The sequence below is a fragment of the Esox lucius genome, chromosome 17, assembly GCF_011004845.1.
Source record: "Esox lucius isolate fEsoLuc1 chromosome 17, fEsoLuc1.pri, whole genome shotgun sequence".
Taxonomy (NCBI): Eukaryota; Metazoa; Chordata; class Actinopteri; order Esociformes; family Esocidae; genus Esox; species Esox lucius.
In genome coordinates, this window is record NC_047585.1 from 39,487,312 (window position 1) to 39,507,443 (window position 20,132).

Genomic DNA, 20,132 nt, shown 5'->3' on the forward strand with positions numbered 1-20,132 from the left:
CTGCTCATGGCTCTGAGTCTGCTCATGGCTCTGAGACTGCTCATGGCTCTGAGTCTGCTCATGGCTCTGAGACTGCTCATGACTCTGAGACTGCTCATGACTCTGAGTCTGCTCATGACTCTGCGCTTGCGTTCATGTGTCTGTTTTGTCTGTCTTCACAGACGTCTGCCCAGCGTCCCCCCTCTTCATGACCGTCTGGCTAGTCGTCTGTCTTAGATGGACCCCGCGAGGGGTTTTCCTCCGGTCAGTGGGGTTCAGATGACTGTCAGCCTCCCTGACCCTGACCAACCTCATCAGGGGGGGGGGCATTCTATTGAGTGACAGCACCAGGGAGCAATAACTGGAATGAAATAAGAAACTGACATCTTCCCTGTATATGCCTGACCGTATGCCAGACACAATAGGGCATGAGGGGGTGTTGTATATGACCAATTAGCCACAGCTAAGGGCTGTTCTTATTAAGCCCCTGGTCGGGATGTATGGACAATAAACCACAAACCCCAGAGATGTCAATAATTTGTGTGATATCGTCATTATTTACACATTGCACAGCTTTCAGCCAATCAGTATTTAAGTACAGTATACCCTTCAGCAATTTACAACAGGAAGTGTTGAGGAATATTTCATATGGAAATGGAATGTACAGAAGGTTAAGATGGCAAACGGAGATTGAGCAAAGGGATGTTTTAAAGACAGAACATTTTACCTTTAAATTAATAAGAGACAGAGATGGTGAGAGAGAAGCTGAAAAAAGAGATGGGGAAGGGTGAGACGGGAAGGGAGAAACAGGAAGGGAGAAACGGGGAGGGACATACGGGGAGAGAGGGAGGTAGAAATGGAAAGGGAGAAACGGGGAGGGAGAAATGAGGAGGGAGAAACGGGGAGGGAAAGACGGGAAGGGAGAAACGGGGAGGGAGGGAAGGAGGGAGAAACGGGGAGGGAGAAACGGGGAGGGAGGGAGAAACGGGGAGGGAGGGAGGGCGGGAGAAGCGGGGAGGGAGAAACGGGGAGGGAGAAACAGGGAGGGAGGGAGGGAGAAACGGGGAGGGAGGGAGAAACAGGGAGGGAGTTACGGGGAGGGAGAAACGGGGAGGGAGGGAGGGAGAAACGGGGAGGGAGGGAGGGAGAAACGGGGAGGGAGAAACGGGAAGGGAGAAACGAGGAGGGAGGGAGGGAGAAACGAGGAGGGAGAAACGAGGAGGGAGGATGAGAGTGGAGAAACAGAGACACAAAAGGCAGAGAGAGATTAGAACGTTGATGCTATTAAGAAGACTGCATGTCTGAGTATTTGTTGCTTCTCTCTGGCATCCTAATCCACTTAAACATCTGTCCGTTTAAAGCACCCCCCCCCCTCCCGGGACACATCTGGGGAATCATTACCCTTCCTTAAATCAGAAGACAGCGAGATAGAAACAGAGTAGAGGGCAGATCCATTTCTCCATGAAGTAATGTCACCTACATTATTTCCCCCTTACTGAGACAAACACTATTATGCTCGTAACTGTTTTTACATACTTCTTTATGAACGTGTTCGAAGCACAATACCAGGGGTGACCACTGTCATGCGCCACTTTAAACCACAGCAAACCAACCAAAATGCTCCCCCTTCCAGCTGCTTACATTGCTCTTGTGCATTTGGAAAAGCAAAATAAGCACATACTTCCTCTACTTGTCAATGAAAATGTTTAAGGAATGTTTCAGGCAAGCCTGCTGTTCCCAGCATCTCGAAATCACAGATAAAAGAGAGGAAGCCACCATAATTATTTTCACCATATTCAAAGTGAAAATAATTACACTTCTATCACTTGTAGCTTTTGGATGCAATAAATCAATACTACATAAACACAAAATTCACTTTCTCCGTCTCTCTCCTACTCTCTCTCTGTGAAAACGTTCAAGGAATGTTCAAGAAACCCCACTACTTACACACTAGCTCTTGGGTTTCATTTACCATCCCAGCAGCCCCTCAAAACTAGGCTGCAGTCCAGAGAGGGTGTAACCACGCATTCCATCTGTCTACACTGGGAGCAGCTAGCTGTTGTGGCTGCTGCTTTCAACCTCACAAAAACCAAATGAAATGGACTGAAACGGAGAGGACACGTCCTGTAGGAAACGCTCATGTTCGTTTGGCAGCTGCAAAAGGTTGAGGTACAGCGTGACCTAATGAACTTGACCCTTAACTCCTATGGGGCGCATTCGGACCTGCGTGGCTTCTCTTTGATGTGTTGAAACACTGGACAGTCTCTTGGAGGAGAGGCTCTGTGCAGAGGAAATGAAAGAGTTTGCTTCCCAACATCCACTGTAATGCCTTTATAAATTAGGACCCTACCGTTGATCAGAGTGCTGCTAGGCCTATTGACTGTAATGCACTATGGATGACATAGCGTGAGATTTAGACCAGACTTTGTCGGCAGTAGCCTCTGGACGTCTATGGTTTTGAGGGTAAAGAGAGGACATTAAAATAAAGAGAAAGGGTCCGCTGGAAGGAGAGGCTGTGTTTGTAGATCTCTCTGAGGCTGTCTGAAGGAGAGGCTGTGTTTCTAGGACTCTCTGAGGCTGTCTGAAGGAGATGGTGTGTTTCTAGGACTCTGAGGCTGTCTGAAGGAGAGGCTGTGTTTTGAGGACTCTCTGAGGCTGTCTGAAGGAGAGGCTGTGTTTCTAGATCTCTCTGATGCTGTCTGAAGGAGAGGCTGTGTTTCTAGGACTCTGAGGCTGTCTGAAGGAGAGGCTGTGTTTCTAGGACTCTGAGGCTGTCTGAAGGAGAGGCTGTGTTTTGAGGTCTCTCTGAGGCTGTCTGAAGGAGAGGCTGTGTTTTTAGGTCTCTCTGAGGCTGTCTGAAGGAGAGGCTGTGTTTCTAGATCTCTCTGAGGCTGTCTGAAGGAGAGGCTGTGTTTCTAGGACTCTGAGGCTGTCTGAAGGAGAGGCTGTGTTTCTAGATCTCTCTGAGGCTGTCTGAAGGAGAGGCTGTGTTTCTAGATCTCTCTGAGGCTGTCTGAAGGAGAGGCTGTGTTTCTAGATCTCTCTGAGGCTGTCTGAAGGAGAGGCTGTGTTTCTAGATCTCTCTGATGCTGTTTCAAGCGGCTGGTGCCTCTGAGAAAAACCCTGAGCAGCCTAGAAGGGGATTTCCTTCTAAAAGGGAAAGCTTTCCTTCTCTTTTTTTTCTTCTCCGGCACTCTCTCTTGCCCTCCCCCTCTTTCCCTCTCTCTCTCCTGCTCACTCTCTCTCATGCTCCCACTTGCTCCAAAAAGACAGTGCTGCCAGGGAAGCTGAAAAGTGGAGGCTTGGAAGCAACAGGCAGCTAGACACTTCACAGCTCACAGCTCAACTCCCTGGAACTGCAGGAAGTCACTAAGGAATGGGACATTTATTGCTTCCTTTGGGTGGCAGGACACTTACTGCCATGTGGACCTTCCTTCACCAACGGCAGCAAGTCGGTTGTTAAAAAACATGGCAAGAAGTCTCCCTGCCTAGGGTCAAAGGGAATTTCTCTGGACAGGATTACTTGGACAACATGTGAAGAAAGATTCACCTGGATAGACGAGATACTGACAGAAAGATGGTAACCAACATCACTTCTCCTGTCATGTGCTTTTGTTTCTCTCTAAGTTGTCTCGGGTTACAGCGTTTCGCCTGTGCTCCACTGACCTACTGAGTGAATGCGGGTTTGAACGAGTCAGTGTTGTCTTTCTCAGCTGCTTCTTCTGCGATGCATGAATGGAGATGTCCTTGTATGCGTTTCTTCCTGAAAGCACTTGTCCACAAACTCAAAACAGTTTGGATGTTGATGACGAATGCCAAAAGCAAGTTATTTACTTAATTCTAAGGAACGTACATTGTTCGATGGCTTTCATAATGTTTATAAAATGTCTTTCAGACACGAAATAGATAGTCAGTAGCATCAAATACTGTTGTGTGCCTGATTGAAAATGTCCAGATTTTCAATATATTGACGCTTAGTCAAAGCCTGGTGTGTGTCGTGAAGGACTCTTTCAGGCAGCCAGCTGAACTCAGCATCCCCAAGTGTCCCTCAGCCATTCAAGAAGAAGGAAAAAACCTCAAGTAGATCGTCTTTGTGTTGTTGCGACGGCAACACTTAAGCCCTTTGATTCGTATTGAATTGATGTGAATTGCACATGTACTACGGACAGCCAATGACTGTCAGGGCAGACAGGAGAGTTTCACACATTGGGGAGTATATCAGACGGACAGCCAATGACTGTCAGGGCAGACAGGAGAGTTTCACACATTGGGGAGTGTATCAGACGGACAGCTTTGCATCTTAGAATAATGTGATTCCTCAGTTCACTGAGCTGCTCTCTTAACTCGGTTTAAAGTCCAGGACAGATCCCAGTGGTTTCTTTATGTCTGCTGGGTGCTAATCCTGGTCACTATAGTGACTAATTAATGACAGCAGTTCAACCACATGCAGAAGCCCAAAGTGATCCGGTTTTGGATGGATTTGGCTTTTTCAAACGTTTATTACATGTTTACATTTTTAGTAGATGCTCTTATCCAGAGTGACTGGAAGGAAGAAATAGGTTGAGGTGCCTTGCTCAGTGGGAAAAAGAACAGACTTTTTCCCATCTCAGCACATAGCTTGAGTGGATGAGCTCTGAGATTGGAATTCAGTCAAACATGCAGTGCAGGATTCCCAAACACCAAGTAAAAGAAATCTACAGAAGATTGTTTTGATTAAATTATGACTGACGTTGAGTGACTGATGTTGAGTGACTGACTGACGGTGAGTGACTGATGTTGAGTGACTGATGTTGAGTGACTGACGTTGAGTGACTGACGTTGAGTGACTGACTGACGTTAAGTGACTGACTGACGTTGAGTGACTGACGTTAAGTGACTGACTGACGTTGAGTGACTGATGTTGAGTGACTGACGTTGAGTGACTGATGTTGAGTGACTGACGTTGAGTGACTGACGTTGAGTGACTGACTGACGTTAAGTGACTGACTGACGTTGAGTGACTGATGTTGAGTGACTGACGTTGAGTGACTGACTGACATTGAGTGACTGATGTTGAGTGACTGACATTGAGTGACTGATGTTGAGTGACTGACTGATGTTGAGTGACTGACGTTGAGTGACTGATGTTGAGTGACTGATTGACGTTGAGTGACTGATGTTGAGTGACTGACGTTGAGTGACTGACATTGAGTGACTGACGTTGAGTGACTGATGTTGAGTGACTGACTGACGTTGAGTGACTGACGTTGAGTGACTGACATTGAGTGACTGACGTTGAGTGACTGACATTGAGTGACTGACATTGAGTGACTGATGTTGAGTGACTGATGTTGAGTGACTGACATTGAGTGACTGACATTGAGTGACTGATGTTGAGTGACTGACTGACGTTGAGTGACTGATGTTGAGTGACTGACGTTGAGTGACTGACGTTGAGTGAATGACATTGAGTGACTGATGTTGAGTGACTGACGTTGAGTGACTGACATTGAGTGACTGATGTTGTGTGACTGATGTTGTATTTACTCTCTGCCCAACTGACATTCGTTTTCCTGTCAGTTAAATTGCTTAGATTCCGGTACTATGCACATTCTGGTTCTTCATTCTCCGTAAATACAAACACATAAATTCAGTGCTGTTATACAGTAATAATATATTTTATCATTCACTACCACTTTCAGATCTTCCATGTCACGCCAAAAGGAAGTGTCATGGGGATTCAGCATTCATTCAAAGTTTAGGTAACTCATCAAGCCCAGGCCTGAAAAGCCCCTTAGAATTTCTCAACAGGGCAAAATCAGCTCATGTTTACATATCAGCTAAAGGCATATTTCCAAAGCCCTTTAGTGAATATGGCTTCAACAATACATCTGACGAGGACATGATGAGAACGATGTTGGAATACATTTCATCGGAAATTACTGAATAGACAGCGTCACATGTACTGAAAAGGTACTCTTTCTTTGGTATATTGAGTTTTGCTCAGTTGAACTCTCACTGTTGGACTCAATCAAGCCTGAAGTGACTAAAGATGGTAATGCAGTGTTTGGCTCATTGAACCAAATCATTTGGCATTGCAACATTGCAGCATTTCACAATACCGTGGCCCAATCCAAAACAAGACGATTTACTAACTGTGGTGTAAACGGCGGATTACACCAATGACAGGCTAAACACGGCAGATACCATCGGCAGCGTACAGGAACATGGAGTCTGTGATCCCTTGTTTAAGGGTTAGTCAGGATTGGAATGAGAAGATGCTTATTGTTAATCCGAAGTCTGTTGGGGTCGCTGCTTTGCTACTACTAAGAGGTTCTGCGTTAGTCTTCCAGGCCCGCGTCCCCCTTCCCAGCCTGTCGACAGCTCATCGCCTCTCAACAATACAGCATTTGTGTTCACTCTGGCAGCCAAGTGACTACTGGACTGCTTCAGTTCAGTCCACGGCTGCATTCTGGGTATTTGGCAGTGCCGTGTGAAAACATGACTAACTGTCAAATCCTGGTTTCCTCCGTCTAAAGCTTCCTGAAGCAGGGATTTAAAGACGTAAAAGGTTTGCTGTTGTCATTCTGTTTCAGCCCATTCGGACAACTAAGGAGTCAGGGACGGACACCCAAACAGGCATTGTGAGGCACAAGGCCGGGGGCTCCAAGCTTCGGGGCCACGTCAGGTTTTCTCTGTAGGTCCCAAATAGTCGGGTTGATAGACCATAGCACTTGAAATGCCAGGGTTGGGGGTTCAATTCCCATGAGGGGTGTGGGGGATGGGGGGTATGTATGTCATCCTTCATAAGAGTGTGTCAAATGAAGAGGCCTGACCTTTATTTTCTGGTAAAGGTGAATTCCACTATTCACATTTTGCAATTGATGAAAATTGCTTTAATAGGCTGCATATATGAGGATGTTTCATAAAATAACTTACCCCCCAGTTTTCACCTTTAGTATTGTCCTTTTTTCTTTTTCTGAGAAAATCTGCGTTACGATTTAGTGGAGAACAATTTTACCGTGTGAAAAACATTTTCTAATTCATGTACGCAGTATATATTTATTTACAGCTGTTTAAACCTGGTGGATGGAATCAACAGTAAAAGGTTGGCAGGTGTAATTCAAAAAGCACGAGAGAGCATGTTGTCGTTTGAATGAGACAGGCTGCTCTTGTAATTCACGTAGCTTGCACATTGGAGACAAATCCCTTGTGTGGCACCTTCAAGTGTTAAGGCATCGCTCTCCATCTCCTGACGCCCGAGCCCCGAAGGCCCGCCGCCTTCTTGCACACCCGAGAGGAACGTCTGCAGAAACCAGGAACTTCTGGCCCATGCGGGGAATGAGGGGGGGAGAAAAGGGCCATTCACCTGTGCAAACACATTGAAACCACCCACTGGTCTTCACACAGCAGTGTTCATGCAGAATTATTCACTGTGATATCTGGACTGCATTAAGGATGCTTTATGAGCAAAGAGCCCTTTCGTGCCACATCCAACGTTTGGCCTAATTAACCAGGCAGACGGTACTCTGACGGACATACTCCCCAGAAACAAACATTTCCAGATGTTTATAGGTATACAAACATTTTTAAAGAGACTCTGGGAATAACGTGGAGATTAAGAAATGTCATTCATCGGTATAGAAAAAACCCGAAAAATAAACACAGCCTGAGAGTCTCACAGACGTGTTAAAGACAATGTTATAGGCTGAATCCGCACACTTTACTTCGCTCAAGGCAGATAGATGTGGTGAACGGGTCCATGGGGGCACGTCTTGTTGGGGTCTTTTGTATAGTAGGCGGGTCTGGCGTAAAAGGATCAAAAAAGGCTTAGTTCAATTGTGTGTCCGTTTGCTAAAGCCCTGAGCCGAGGTTTACAAGAGGGCCTCAGACAAAGACGGCGCTGTGCAGCCAACCAATAGGAGTAGCCCTGAAGAGAGCAAGGACAGGAAGGAGTGGAAGAAGGGAAAGACTGTGAAAACATGATGGAAGCTGGAAATACGGTGTTACACGGTAAAGTGGTTTATTGTTGGATTATTTGCAAATGTACTCAACACCTACAATGTATGTCGGTTGAAACCATTGACGTTCCCCAGTGTTAATGTCAGGGTTACGTATGGGTTAAGGTTAGGAGAAGTGAACAGGTTTCAGTTAGAGTTAGGGTTTAGGGTAGGGACAAGCCCTGTCTAAATGTCCTCTGAGAGCGGTCAGCCTGTTTGAAATTCAAGCTCCGCCCCTTTCTAGTCAACCATTCACATTTATTTCTGGCTCCAGGGCAAATCTGCCTTTAAGACACCTTTTGGGTAAACAAAACTCCTATGTGTTTCACTGATACCATCGATCCAGTGGGTATTTTCATTGTTGCTTGTTTTGGGAACAACGCAGATGGAATGTTCCTGCCTAGCATCATATATACGCTCTCCAGTAATGGTGTGGTGTAGTTTTGGGTAGATGTGTTGTTCTGCGACTTAGCTCTCGACCATGTTTCTGTGGCCAGACCAGCAAAGTGAATCACCAGGGTCACTGCCTTTTCTCTGAACTTACAAAACATCATTACTAATCACAGGTGACGTTCCTTGGAGCATTTTACAGAGAGCCCATGTGTTGTTCCTGGGTTGGGGTCTGGGCTGCAGTCTTGAGCCCAGAGTTGCTACTGGCTCGTCAATTCCTCACAAGGATTTAACTCAAATGTGATAAATACTCCAGTTCAGCAAAGTCAGTTAAAGCTTGTGGCATGTGGACAAAGGCGCAATAGGGGGTCATTCATTTTGGAGGTCAGAGATTATCCTCATTCTAATCACATTTGTGTGTTTTTTCTTTTACCCTATGCTGATGACGGTGTTTCTCCAGTACCACATCCAGTCTACAAACACACACACACAAACACACACACACACACACACAGTCTCACACAGATAGCGTGTCACAAGCCATATGAGGTTGTTGACATAGCTGTTGAAATCCAAGAGTTGTCAGCCCAACGTTTTTTTCAACCTGGTTGGGGGAGGGGGAGGTGGAGAGGAGGAGAGGGAGAGGTGGAGAGAGAGGGAGAGGTGGAGAGAGAGAGAGGGAGAGGTGGAGAGAGAGAGAGGGAGAGGTGGAGAGAGAGAGAGGGAGAGGTGGAGAGAGAGAGAGGGAGAGGTGGAGAGAGAGAGAGGGAGAGGTGGAGAGAGAGGGAGAGGTGGAGAGAGAGAGAGGGAGAGGTGGAGAGAAAAGACGTAAAGAGAGAGAAAGAGAGAAATAGGAGGTGCTGCAGGTAGAGTGAGAGGGAGAGGTGGAGACTGAGAGAAAGACAGAGGATACCACAGGTAGATTGAAAGAAACACCCAATGGGGTAAAGTGATTTACTCAACTTGCACATTTATGTAAAAATACTATATATAATTTATAGCACACTGTAAAGTATCTAATCCCTTTCTTAATTCTGTACATTTTGTTTTTGCACACTGTACATTTGACTGTTTGTTGTAATAATGTTTTGGCAATGCAAACACCTGTTTGTCATGCCAAATAAAGCGCCTTTGAATTGAAATTGAATTGAGAGACAGATAAAGAGAGTGAGGCAGGGAGAGAGAGATATTGCTGGTGGAGAGACAGGGGGCAAGCGGTCTATAGAGGACTATAATGATCTCTTCACAACTCACTTCTACCCATGAGACATCCCTCTGACAGACAGGACAAAGCCCTGCCCATCAAGACACATCCCAGAGCAGACAATCCATGTCAAACAAAGACCTTGGATTGAATGGGCCTAGCAACCATCAGTGAACAGTGGCTGTGTTGAAGGTTAAACAACTGGATTAACGGGACAATAGGTGGCAGGAGGGAAGCCCCAGGCTTTTCACAAGCATCTTGGGTTTTCTATCCATGAAACTTGAAACCATGTTCCCTATCCCCTAGCCCTAAACCTAACCCTAACCTAGAAATCCATGTTCCCTATCCCCTAAACCTAACCCTAACCTAGAAATCCATGTTCCCTAGCCCTAAACCTAACTGGTAATGCATGTACATAAAATTAACCCCAATTCTTACCCGGTGCCCAATTGTACGTTCTTCCCAAAACCGAACCCCTAAGCAATAAATTAGGTTTTTCCTATTGAAGATCCACCAAAAACCTGGCAGGGGCAATTTGTCAGGTTTTCAAGTCCCACATGTGGACTAGATCACACAGACCCACACACACAGAGACACACACACACACACACACACACACAGACACACAGGCACAGACACACACACACAGGCACAGACACACAGGCCCAGACACACAGGCACAGACACACAGACACACAGGCACAGACACACAGACACACAGGCACAGACACACAGACACACACACACAGACACACAGGCACAGACACACAGACACACAGACACACAGGCACAGACACACAGACACACACACACAGACACACAGGCACAGACACACAGACACACAGACACACAGGCACAGACACACAGACACACACACACACACAGACACACACACACAGACACACAGACACACAGACACACAGACACACAGACACACAGGCACAGACACACAGACACACACACACAGACACACAGGCACAGACACACAGACACACAGACACACAGGCACAGACACACAGACACACACACACACAGACACACACACACAGACACACAGACACACAGACACACAGACACACAGACACACAGGCACAGACACACAGACACACACACACACAGCAGTGCATACTTGAGAAGGCAGAGTGGGGGAGCTGGAATGTTACTGTCAGCTGGATTCAGAAGTGGCCTAGTGTCTGTGTTGGGGGGTGGGGGGTGAGGCAAATTCGAATGCTCTTTCGTCTCCTTGTTTCGCCTTCTTGTTTTGTCTCCATTTTTCCTGTACTTTGTTTTTGTCCCCGATCTGGAACATTAAAGGCTAAAACAAAAGCTATCTAGATGCACATCAAGGATATTAGCAAATTAACGTCAGTGTAGTTTAGCAGAGAAACGTACAGCAGTAAGTGCATACATTTTCCACTGGATGTCCACTTCCATCAGACAAGACGATGACGTGCAACCGTTAAGATACTGTGATAATGGATTCAAGCTTGTGGACTGAAGCTTGATTTAATTATTAGCTTTTGAGGAAGATCACACAAAATGCATGCCCCTCATCTCCTCTAAAAAAAAAAAAAACTCTAAAATGTCAAACTGAATAATCCGCAGGAATAACTGAATCTTCCACTCATTTACTTCAGGCGTGCTGAACTACCTCAGTCTGCAGTCTTAAATGCGAGCCAATCGCTGCTTCTTGATGACATCATGTAAATGAATAAAACAGCCAGTACGTGTGGAGCTGAAGGGGAGCGAGGAGTGAAGCGCATGTCGTTCGGTTAAGAGAGCACAGCGGTTTAAAAAATGGTTGAAGTCGTGGCCATCTGTGCTGCACCACTCAGCCATGAGCTCTGGTCGTGCCTAGCAGCCAAGTCAAATCCTGATTGGTTGAGTCTACTGTCAGTCTACAATAATGGCCACAGCAATGGCAGATTCCTTCTGTCCAGAATCTGAAGTCTTAACCAATAGCTGCCATAGTTGCCTAGATATTACTGCCCTGCTCACCTAAGAAAAGTCCTCACTGGGCAGTTTTCATTTTTAAGTTTCTGGTTTGTATTATTAACACTTCTCTTTCCAATAAAAACTGAAAAGATTTAATGAAAAGATAATTGAAGTGAAAGTAAGATTAAAAAATAAAAGATAAATGATACAAATTTATAACATGCATATATTTGTTTCAATCGTCATGCCCTCTCTAAGGCCTAGAAGGCCTTGATGACTTCCCACGGCCTCCTCACACTCAGTGGATGAGAAAGCCAGATGTCCCTCCCCACTGACCTTTTCCTCCAATGGGTTTTGAGAGGGAGACAAGGGGGAGGAAAGAGGAGAAGAATATGTATTTTGAGGCCTTCCCGGTGATTCCAAAGCCTTCGAGATAAAGCAACACGGTTCACATTTCTTTTAATAATTAGGTGGAAATATGGGTGGACTGATAAGTGATGTGTTGTCCTGAATGTGTAGGTCATTAATGCTAATCCATTTAGTGAGAGAAAGTGCCGGAACACATAAACATGTGTCATCGTTACTAATGGAAACAGAGCAACAAATTCACCACACTTTGCCTCATATTACACACAGTGTCATTGATTTCTTATACTATTTTTCATTATTTGTTATTGTTGCTGAGTTTCTGATACCTGCACCTCCCATTTAACCAAGTGATCAGATTTCAGATAAAGGATGTGGAAAGTAGTCTGAGCCGGTGCTTAGCGTGTGGTCTGGGGCCAAAGGGCTGCTATCAGAGCCCCGTCTGAGTCACGGCTTCTTCACGCAAATACCAGGCCCACCAAGTGCTTGTCCCTAGGAAGGAGTCATGGTGAACCGAGCCAGGCCGGGCCTGTTCTGTTTGGCATGTCGTGCTGGCAGTTCATCAAGTGAAACGGGATACAAAAGAGTTCACAACGCTGCATTCTCTCATCCTCCCTACACACTCACCCCACTTGGCTTAGGGAGCCGGTCTGAACTGGGTCCAGCTGTAGAGCTGTGTCTGTGGAGCTATGTTTACAGTATCTGACGCGGGGGGTGGTCCCACTCACCAGAATATATCATCAGCCAACCCACCCATGAGGTGGGTTGAGTCAGGGTTGAAGTCAAAATCTCCAATTAATCTGGCCTGTCTGGTTTTAAAATTGACCCCTGTCAGGAATTTACTTTTGCTCATTAAGCCATGTGGGAAGCTCATAAAAAAGGGTGTAAATCCAGGCATTCTATGTTAAAGTACATACAACAGCTACAGTATCTCATTTTATTGTTGATGTCTGGGAAACCACTGTTATTGTTCATATTGCACCAATAGATTGAGATTTTGGAAAGGCTATATTCATAAAACAGCAACGACTGAAACACAAACACTCAAAATTGCATCACCTTAAAGCTGCAGTCGGCTCCCACTATGCATCTATATATGGTGAAAAAAGCATGGAGCCCTTTATGGAGCCCTTTAGAGCAGTGTTTCCCAATCCTGGTCCCACTTTTTGTTGTAGCACTCACACACCTGATTCAAGGGTTTGTGGTTTAATTTGAATAACCATTGCTATTTGTCTAATGAACTATTTTTTGAAACTCATTACCTGTAAAACTATTCTTCCTGAGTGGTTGTCAGGAAGAATATTGCAATATTGGATTCACTAATAATCTAGATCTATTGGTCTATAATAATCATATCAGATTGTATTCTCATTAAGCGGGCCTGCAGTCCTACCCCACCTAAATAGTTACAAATTCCAAACAAATTTTCAACAAAAAGGGAAACAAGAAATTACTTCTCTGTGTGTCAGTACAATAAATTACATAGAAACATTTAGTTTTCAAAGTTCTGACAGAGTCAGTGAGGCGGTGTGTTTTAGAAAAATAGAACATGCCTCTCGTTTAATAATAGCAAATCAAATTGAGAGACAGCTTGGGGATCCCCAGGAGTAGTTTGAGAACCACTGAGCCAGAGAACTGAAGAGAAAATTTGAGTCATTTGACAAGGCTTTTCGTTTGCTGTTACGCTTACTCTGCAAATGTGGGGTCTCAAAACAATCTTGAAATACAAGACTGAGTCAATAGGACCAGGCAGTAAATCAGACAAGGAGAAAAATAACCTAATCAACAGTGATGTTCTGTTCCACACAGAGCTCTGGTCGTATGATCTTCCTGTATGTTTTGCTGCTATGCAAAATCATCTGACTGGGTGTTAAAGGTCTCCCACTGGTAGGCAAAGCAAAGGCATTCTCTAGTTTAACACACAACACACCTAAAGCCTACCTGCGTTCGTAAGTAGTTATCCAGCTTTTGTGCACAGAAATCCATGGCTTTTCCAGGTAACGGTTTTCAGTTAGCATGTTCATTAATCCACACAGAAACCTCAAACATTATTGTAATCCTTTGAAGGGATTATATTCCACAAAATAAAGAGAGAGGGATTTTCAGCTACTTACGAAGATGGAAGTTACTAATTAAAACACCTTTCACATTGCAGCCTTTAAGGCTTTACAGACAGGTGGTCAATCTATGGAAAATAGTCAAGTGGTTAAAGCATTTGTCCATTACACAATTAGCTGCTGGTTCAAATCCCTGAGCCAACTAATGGACAATTTGCCCTCTAGCAAGGGACTGAACAATTTATAAAACACTCTTTCCTACCTGCCTCTAAAAAGGTTAAATGTTACTTGTTAGTTTGATAATCAATTGATAAAATACAAGACATTTCAATCAATTGCAGGTTTCTTCCCAATAGTGGAATTACATTCTCTTCTGTTGTCGGTGGCATAAATTTTTTCACTATATTCCACAAAATGAGTTGCCTTTGGCTTTTGAGGTTAGTAAAGGCTTGTTATTGTTTTATAATATTCAAAGCGTTTGACCAAACCCCACACCAAACATTTCCATCCAAAAGCAGCATTCTTTATGAGTAATATCAACAGAAAAGAGAAGTAAAAATTGTACCTTGCAAATGTTTCTGTCATTAAAATCTGTCAAATATTTGTAGAGAGAAAAATAAACATCCTCACATCAGTGTCACTGAGCTTAAAGGGACATTACACAACAGAGTCGAAGTTTTTCCGAAGTCTTTTGACCTAGTGGAATGTTGGCAGCGCAGGACCTTCTAAGTCTGGACAACATCTGAAAATCATTCATGTTGGCGTGCGACGCCTTTTAACCTCTTCCCCTGATTTCTTCCCCCTATGTGTTATGCTAGTACTATTCTCCACAGCTGGTTCGAGCAGCCGATGTGGTACAAACACACATAGATGTGGTCCGATTCCTCATTCCAACGGCTGAGACGATCTGAAACAGACATGTGCAGCCTAGCATTGGGTTGTGTATGCATTTAGTAAACAGTCATATTGTGGACGCCTTCAGCACACAGCGGTGTCCTTTTACATGGCTTCCTCTCTATGGGGCCCGATGATGAAGACCATGTGATTCTTTGTTCTCTCACTATTACTTGTCCGTTAGAATCTGATCCTAACCTGACCTTGTGCCTGTTTGAAGTATGCCAACTTAAATGAGGTGTATCTTGGACCAGGATGAAACAGTCACTGAGTGCAGAGATGAGTATATCCAGGCAATGCCGAAGGCTCTTGTTTAGTTTTGTTCCCCTTTTCAAACAGCGACCGCAATCTCCCAAACCATCCGTTTTTAATTTCTCTCCTGAAACAAGGATGAAGATACAACCTTAGCGGATATTACATATTAGAGGAATGTTCCATGCTGACAGAAAATCTTTATTGTATGATGTTGATGATGATTATGACAACTTAAGGCTGCTACATCAATGTCTCCAAAATTATATATTCACACAGAACGCTCAGCAGCACTTTAAAGTCAAACTTGTTTTCCGGCTGCAGACACTAAAGTGATTGGCTTTGAAGCCTTCCAAAGGGCCCAGTGTGGGGCTAAATATCTGTCCTGTGGCTTAACATTCAGGGAGTATTTATCTTTCTGGACGTTCTGAGGTTATGTGGATGTTCTTCAGACAAAAGCAGCGCTGTCGAAACTACTGGAAGTCAAAAGGCTCCTGGGAATCTATTCAACACACACACCCACAAGCGCACTTAGGTACATACTGACACACACAGGCCCACACTTGGGGATTTGCACTCTGGCAAATCCACTTCCAATTACGCTGTTTTTACTCCGTTTTCGCTGCGGTTGTGTTCACGCTGCGGTTATGTTTTTCACTCTGCGGGTATGTGTTCACTCTGCGGTTATATGTTCACATTCCAGTTATGTGCTCACATTGCGGTCACGTGCACTCATTCTGTATTCAAGTAAAATTAAAGTGTGACCTAAAAAAATCTCTCCCCACGTTCTCCTCCTGTCACTTCCTCTCTACTCACTAGAATCCAGAATCCCTGGACTCGTCCATCCAAAGTGCTCTGTCGGCCCTTTTCCCGCCCTTCGAGGCCACAGCGCCCACCGTCCTCAGTCAGCTGTTCAGGACCATCGAGGAGCGTTACCAGGGGGACGCGCTGCACTGCCTGCTGGACTTCCTCATCCCATCCAAACACCTCTTGGAGAGCGTGCAGCAGGCGGCGTGTGTGAGTGCACACGCACACACACACTCACACACACATGCAAAACACTCTCTCACACACCCACGCAAATCACTCACACACATGCACGCAAAACATTCACGCACCCATACTCTCTCCATCTCACAAACACACACACACACACGCATAGAGTTCAGTAAAACCACAAGTTCACAACTGGGGTTATAATAGTATTACAAGGAGAAGAAAAAACGAAACAAACAAAAGGTCTAGTTATCCATCAAAGAATGTATCCAAGATGGTATTTCTGCTTCATACATTCAGATTATTTATTTGTGGATGTGAACAGCCCTGCCACCGCTCAGCGGAGGATCACATTTAACGGTTTCTCCACATGGTGTATAAAACAAAACATGTGGAATCCCAGGCATTTTGTTTTCATTGGAAACTCTAGAAATGCCGGGTTTAGGCCATAATCTGGTGTTTACTTCTGTTTTTATTTCATAACCACTATCTCCTCAAGTCAAATCTACATACCTCAAGTCAAATCTACATACCTCAAGTCACATCTACATACCTCAAGTGCACCCCTAGTGGTAACCATAGGAATCTAAATTAGGGCTATTTTATTTTAATCCTTAAAACTGTATTATTCTATAAAGGGCGTTTATGATTGATTGAGAACAGTTGGGCGGAAACAAAAATACTTTCACAGAAATGGTGATGAGAGACACTGACTGGCGTAAGTCCATAAATCCATCTAATTCATCCCACCTCTCCCTCCCTCATCGCAGGCTGCATACTCAGACGTTCTGTTCCGCTGCGAAGGCTGGCCGCTGTGCCTCCACGATAGGATCGTGGTCCAGCTCGCTCCCCTCAACCCGCTCCTGCTGCGCCCCGGAGACTTCTACCTGCAGGTGGAGCCCTTTGGCGAACAGGCGTCCCGCATTGTCCTCAAGAGCCTCCTGGAGGAGGGCTGCCGCGAGGTAGAGGAGACCCCCATCCCGGAGACATCCTACCCCTGCATCTTCACCCTCGACTGGCTGAGGGAGGTCAACGATGGTCGCCACAGTACCCCGCTGTCCCGCTGCCTGTTGTCCACCGACCAGGGAGTGATGAAGGTGCCCTGGGCGCAAGTGGCCGTCCCCGAGTTCCTGGACAAGCCCAAGGCTGTGAGCACGGCGAGCGCCGCCCGCGGCGTCCCCTTTCAGCCCAGGCCGTTGCAGATTCCCTCCACGTCCGAGTCTACCTCCTCCGCCCTCTCCCTGGAGACCATGATCCTCCCCGGCAGGGACGGCATCTCTGTGTCCTTGCGGCTCACCGACGGCACTTCAAAACTGATCAAGGGGGACCACGAGACGGCCGCGCCCAAACCGCGCTCCAAGCCGCTAATCAAGCCCGTGGGCTGGGTATCGCCCAACACGTGGGACACCAGCCGGAGCTACCGCGAGATGGAAGGGGACTACGTGGATTTAGTGGAGTTCTCCAAGGAAAAACAGCCCCCTGTGGGAAGCAACGAGACCCCCAACCTATCCACTCCACCTGTGTTGAAACCGGTCCGGCCGCCTCCCCCGGTGCCTCGTGGGAACAGCGCCCACTGTGGGCGCACCCTCAGATTTTCGGAGGAGCCTTGCTCGCCATGCAGCCGGAGGAAGCTTGGACCACAACCTAGCGGGGAGGAGCTCAAATGCAGGTACAGGGACTCCTACCTGGCGGCACTGCGGAACCCGGTTCCCTTTGACAGGGGGAGTGTGGGCACCCTGTCTGGACTGGACGAGTGTGACCCCTGTGAGGGGGAGGAGTCATGCTGCAGAGGTCACACTGGAGGTCAGGTACCTGGGAAGTGTTGTGGCCACTTTAAGGAGCCTGTTGTCGGACCGGAGTCAAATCCTCATGGACGCCCGACCAACGAACCCCCACTGGAACTCAGTCACACATCACCATCCACTGAACCTGCCACAGCACACAACCCACAAAAACATACTAAAGAACATGAAGCCGTCCATAAACTGGGCCATGTGGAACCCCAGAATAAGGAATTTTGGACTGACCTCTTGGACCCTAAAATGCGACCTGTCTCTGAGGTGACGTCACCTCCAGCGGGCCTTCACCTAGTCGATGCCTGCGAGAGTGATGTCAACCCCAAGCTAGTTTGGAACCCGGAGGCGGTCAAAACTATTGGCAAACACAAGGGAAAGCTCAGGTCACTGTCCACCGTCTCTGAGAAAGCCAGAGGAAGTCCTCCGGTCTATAAACTGAACAACAGAAGCCATAGTGACATCTGCAAAGAGATGATTCCCACCAGCGGCCAGGTGGTACAGTGTAGGAAGGACCCAGCCTTCAGCCTGGTGTCTCCCAAGCTGAGGAGACGCACGACTGCCATCAAAGGTAAGGATGACTATGGACAGGAACTAGATGAGAATGTGCTTCAGTCACCAGACAAACTCTCCTCAGTTACCAACTGTCAGTTTTAGCAGACGACTGACCGGCTTCCTGATATGCATGCTGTATCTTCGACCACTGTTAGGACCCACCAATCACTTAGTAAAATGGATCACATGACTCAACAAATTGACTACATCCACATGGATGTGGCCTTAATGGGGCTGCCCATGCCCTCCAAAAGGAGACCAGAGATGTGTCTGTGGTATATGCAATTAGTGTCTCTTACACAAGGCAATAAGCTGAATGTAGGACAACAATAATGTGGCCTAAAAATGACAACAATGTGTGGGTTATTTAGACTATTTTGGGAATGCAGAACAGTCTCACACAGCAGATACAATCTGTGGATGTTGTGTCTTGGATGTGCTTGACTGCACGCAACTAAAGGCTGATTAGAACGACTCCAGAGTCCCTTTACTACTGAACCCATTTCACATCCTACACAGTTGATTACTTTAAAACATCGGAAGCCCTCTGTGACCTTTTTAATATGATCTACATCCAAGCTGAGTCCTCTAGCCAACTTTATGGGGTACAGCAACTAATTTAATCTCAAATGTAATCCCCATTTTGCAGAATGGTTTGTGTCAAAGGTCAGAGGTTGTCATAAAGGGGCTCCCTACAATGTAGGGATCTGGGTATAATGGGTGGTGTTCCCTCCTCTTTCCTATCTGGTCTGGTCTCTAGGACTACATCCACGTCATCCTAAACACCAAGGGAGAAGGATGGAAATAGCACATCAAGTGCTTAACCCTGAGAGGGGTCAATTAGGCCTGTGTTCATTGGCTATGGTAGTAAACATTACATTCCTTTAATGGAAAGAAACATTCCACATTCGCTAAGCCCCCACAAGGGTACTTACAATGGCACCCAATCTCCACGAGGAGGCCCGAGGAGGCCCGAGGAGGCCAGGGAGGAAGGAGGGGGCAACAGACGTCCGGACACACTAGTGACAGGAAGGATGTACATTTTATAACACTTTTTGAATATATACTTTTCTGGCATTTCTGCTTGTTGGATAGACACAGTAGGGAAATATAGTGGAGGGAGTTCTTGCTGAAGAACCAGTGACTGGACCCACACCTGGTGGCACGGTCAGACCCCCACCCACACCGCGGTGGTACTGCCGGACCCAGCTCTGGAACTGTTTCCACGTCTACAAAACGAAACAAGAAGGAAATTCAATTTAACAAATCCCCCTCCATTCACCAAAGGCATAAACCTCAGTAAAAGTTTGGCCTTTAATTTAAGGGACAATAACCAAATGCGTTCACTTTGTTTCTGTTCTCATCGTGTAAGCTTATGCAAACCGGTCCAGCAGCTGCCTCGTTGGCTGTCCTTTATGGAGGCACCATCCAAGGGGCAGTAGGAGACTCATTAACCACTGACCCCTTCCTTTCCTTCTGCTTTGGGACACCTGTGCACATAAAAGAGGTGTACATGGACGTTGAAATGGAGGGGCTAGGGGAAGGGGAAAAGGGTGATTTGGGAATCCACCCCTCCCTGTCTGCAAATCTGGAGACATGCCTGTCAGAGGCTATTAGATTGGTAAGGGAGAGGCAGTACTGAGAGGTCTTTGTTGGCTCTAGATGAAACAAATTAGGATGAAATCAAAGCCAGGCTTCTCGAGTCTCAGTGTTTGGTGACAGGACGAGACTG

The 20,132-nt window shown here is 46.1% G+C and overlaps 1 protein-coding gene across 3 annotated transcripts in view; it reads left to right on the forward strand.

Moving 5' to 3' along the window:
* The first annotated feature begins 3,235 nt into the window (after positions 1-3,235).
* Positions 3,236-20,132, forward strand: part of LOC105016739 (uncharacterized protein KIAA1755) — a 40,751-nt gene continuing 23,854 nt past the window's right edge. For 2 of the 3 annotated variants that reach the window (XM_010880759.3, XM_010880760.3), the window contains exons 1-3: positions 3,237-3,559; positions 15,876-16,073; positions 16,823-18,416. In XM_010880759.3, coding sequence (XP_010879061.2) covers positions 3,557-3,559; positions 15,876-16,073; positions 16,823-18,416 — 1,795 coding nt within the window. In that variant the 5' untranslated portion in view covers positions 3,237-3,556. Of the gene's footprint in view, positions 3,560-15,875; positions 16,074-16,822; positions 18,417-20,132 lie in introns of all 3 variants that reach the window. The other variant, XM_010880763.3, reaches the window with a different exon arrangement.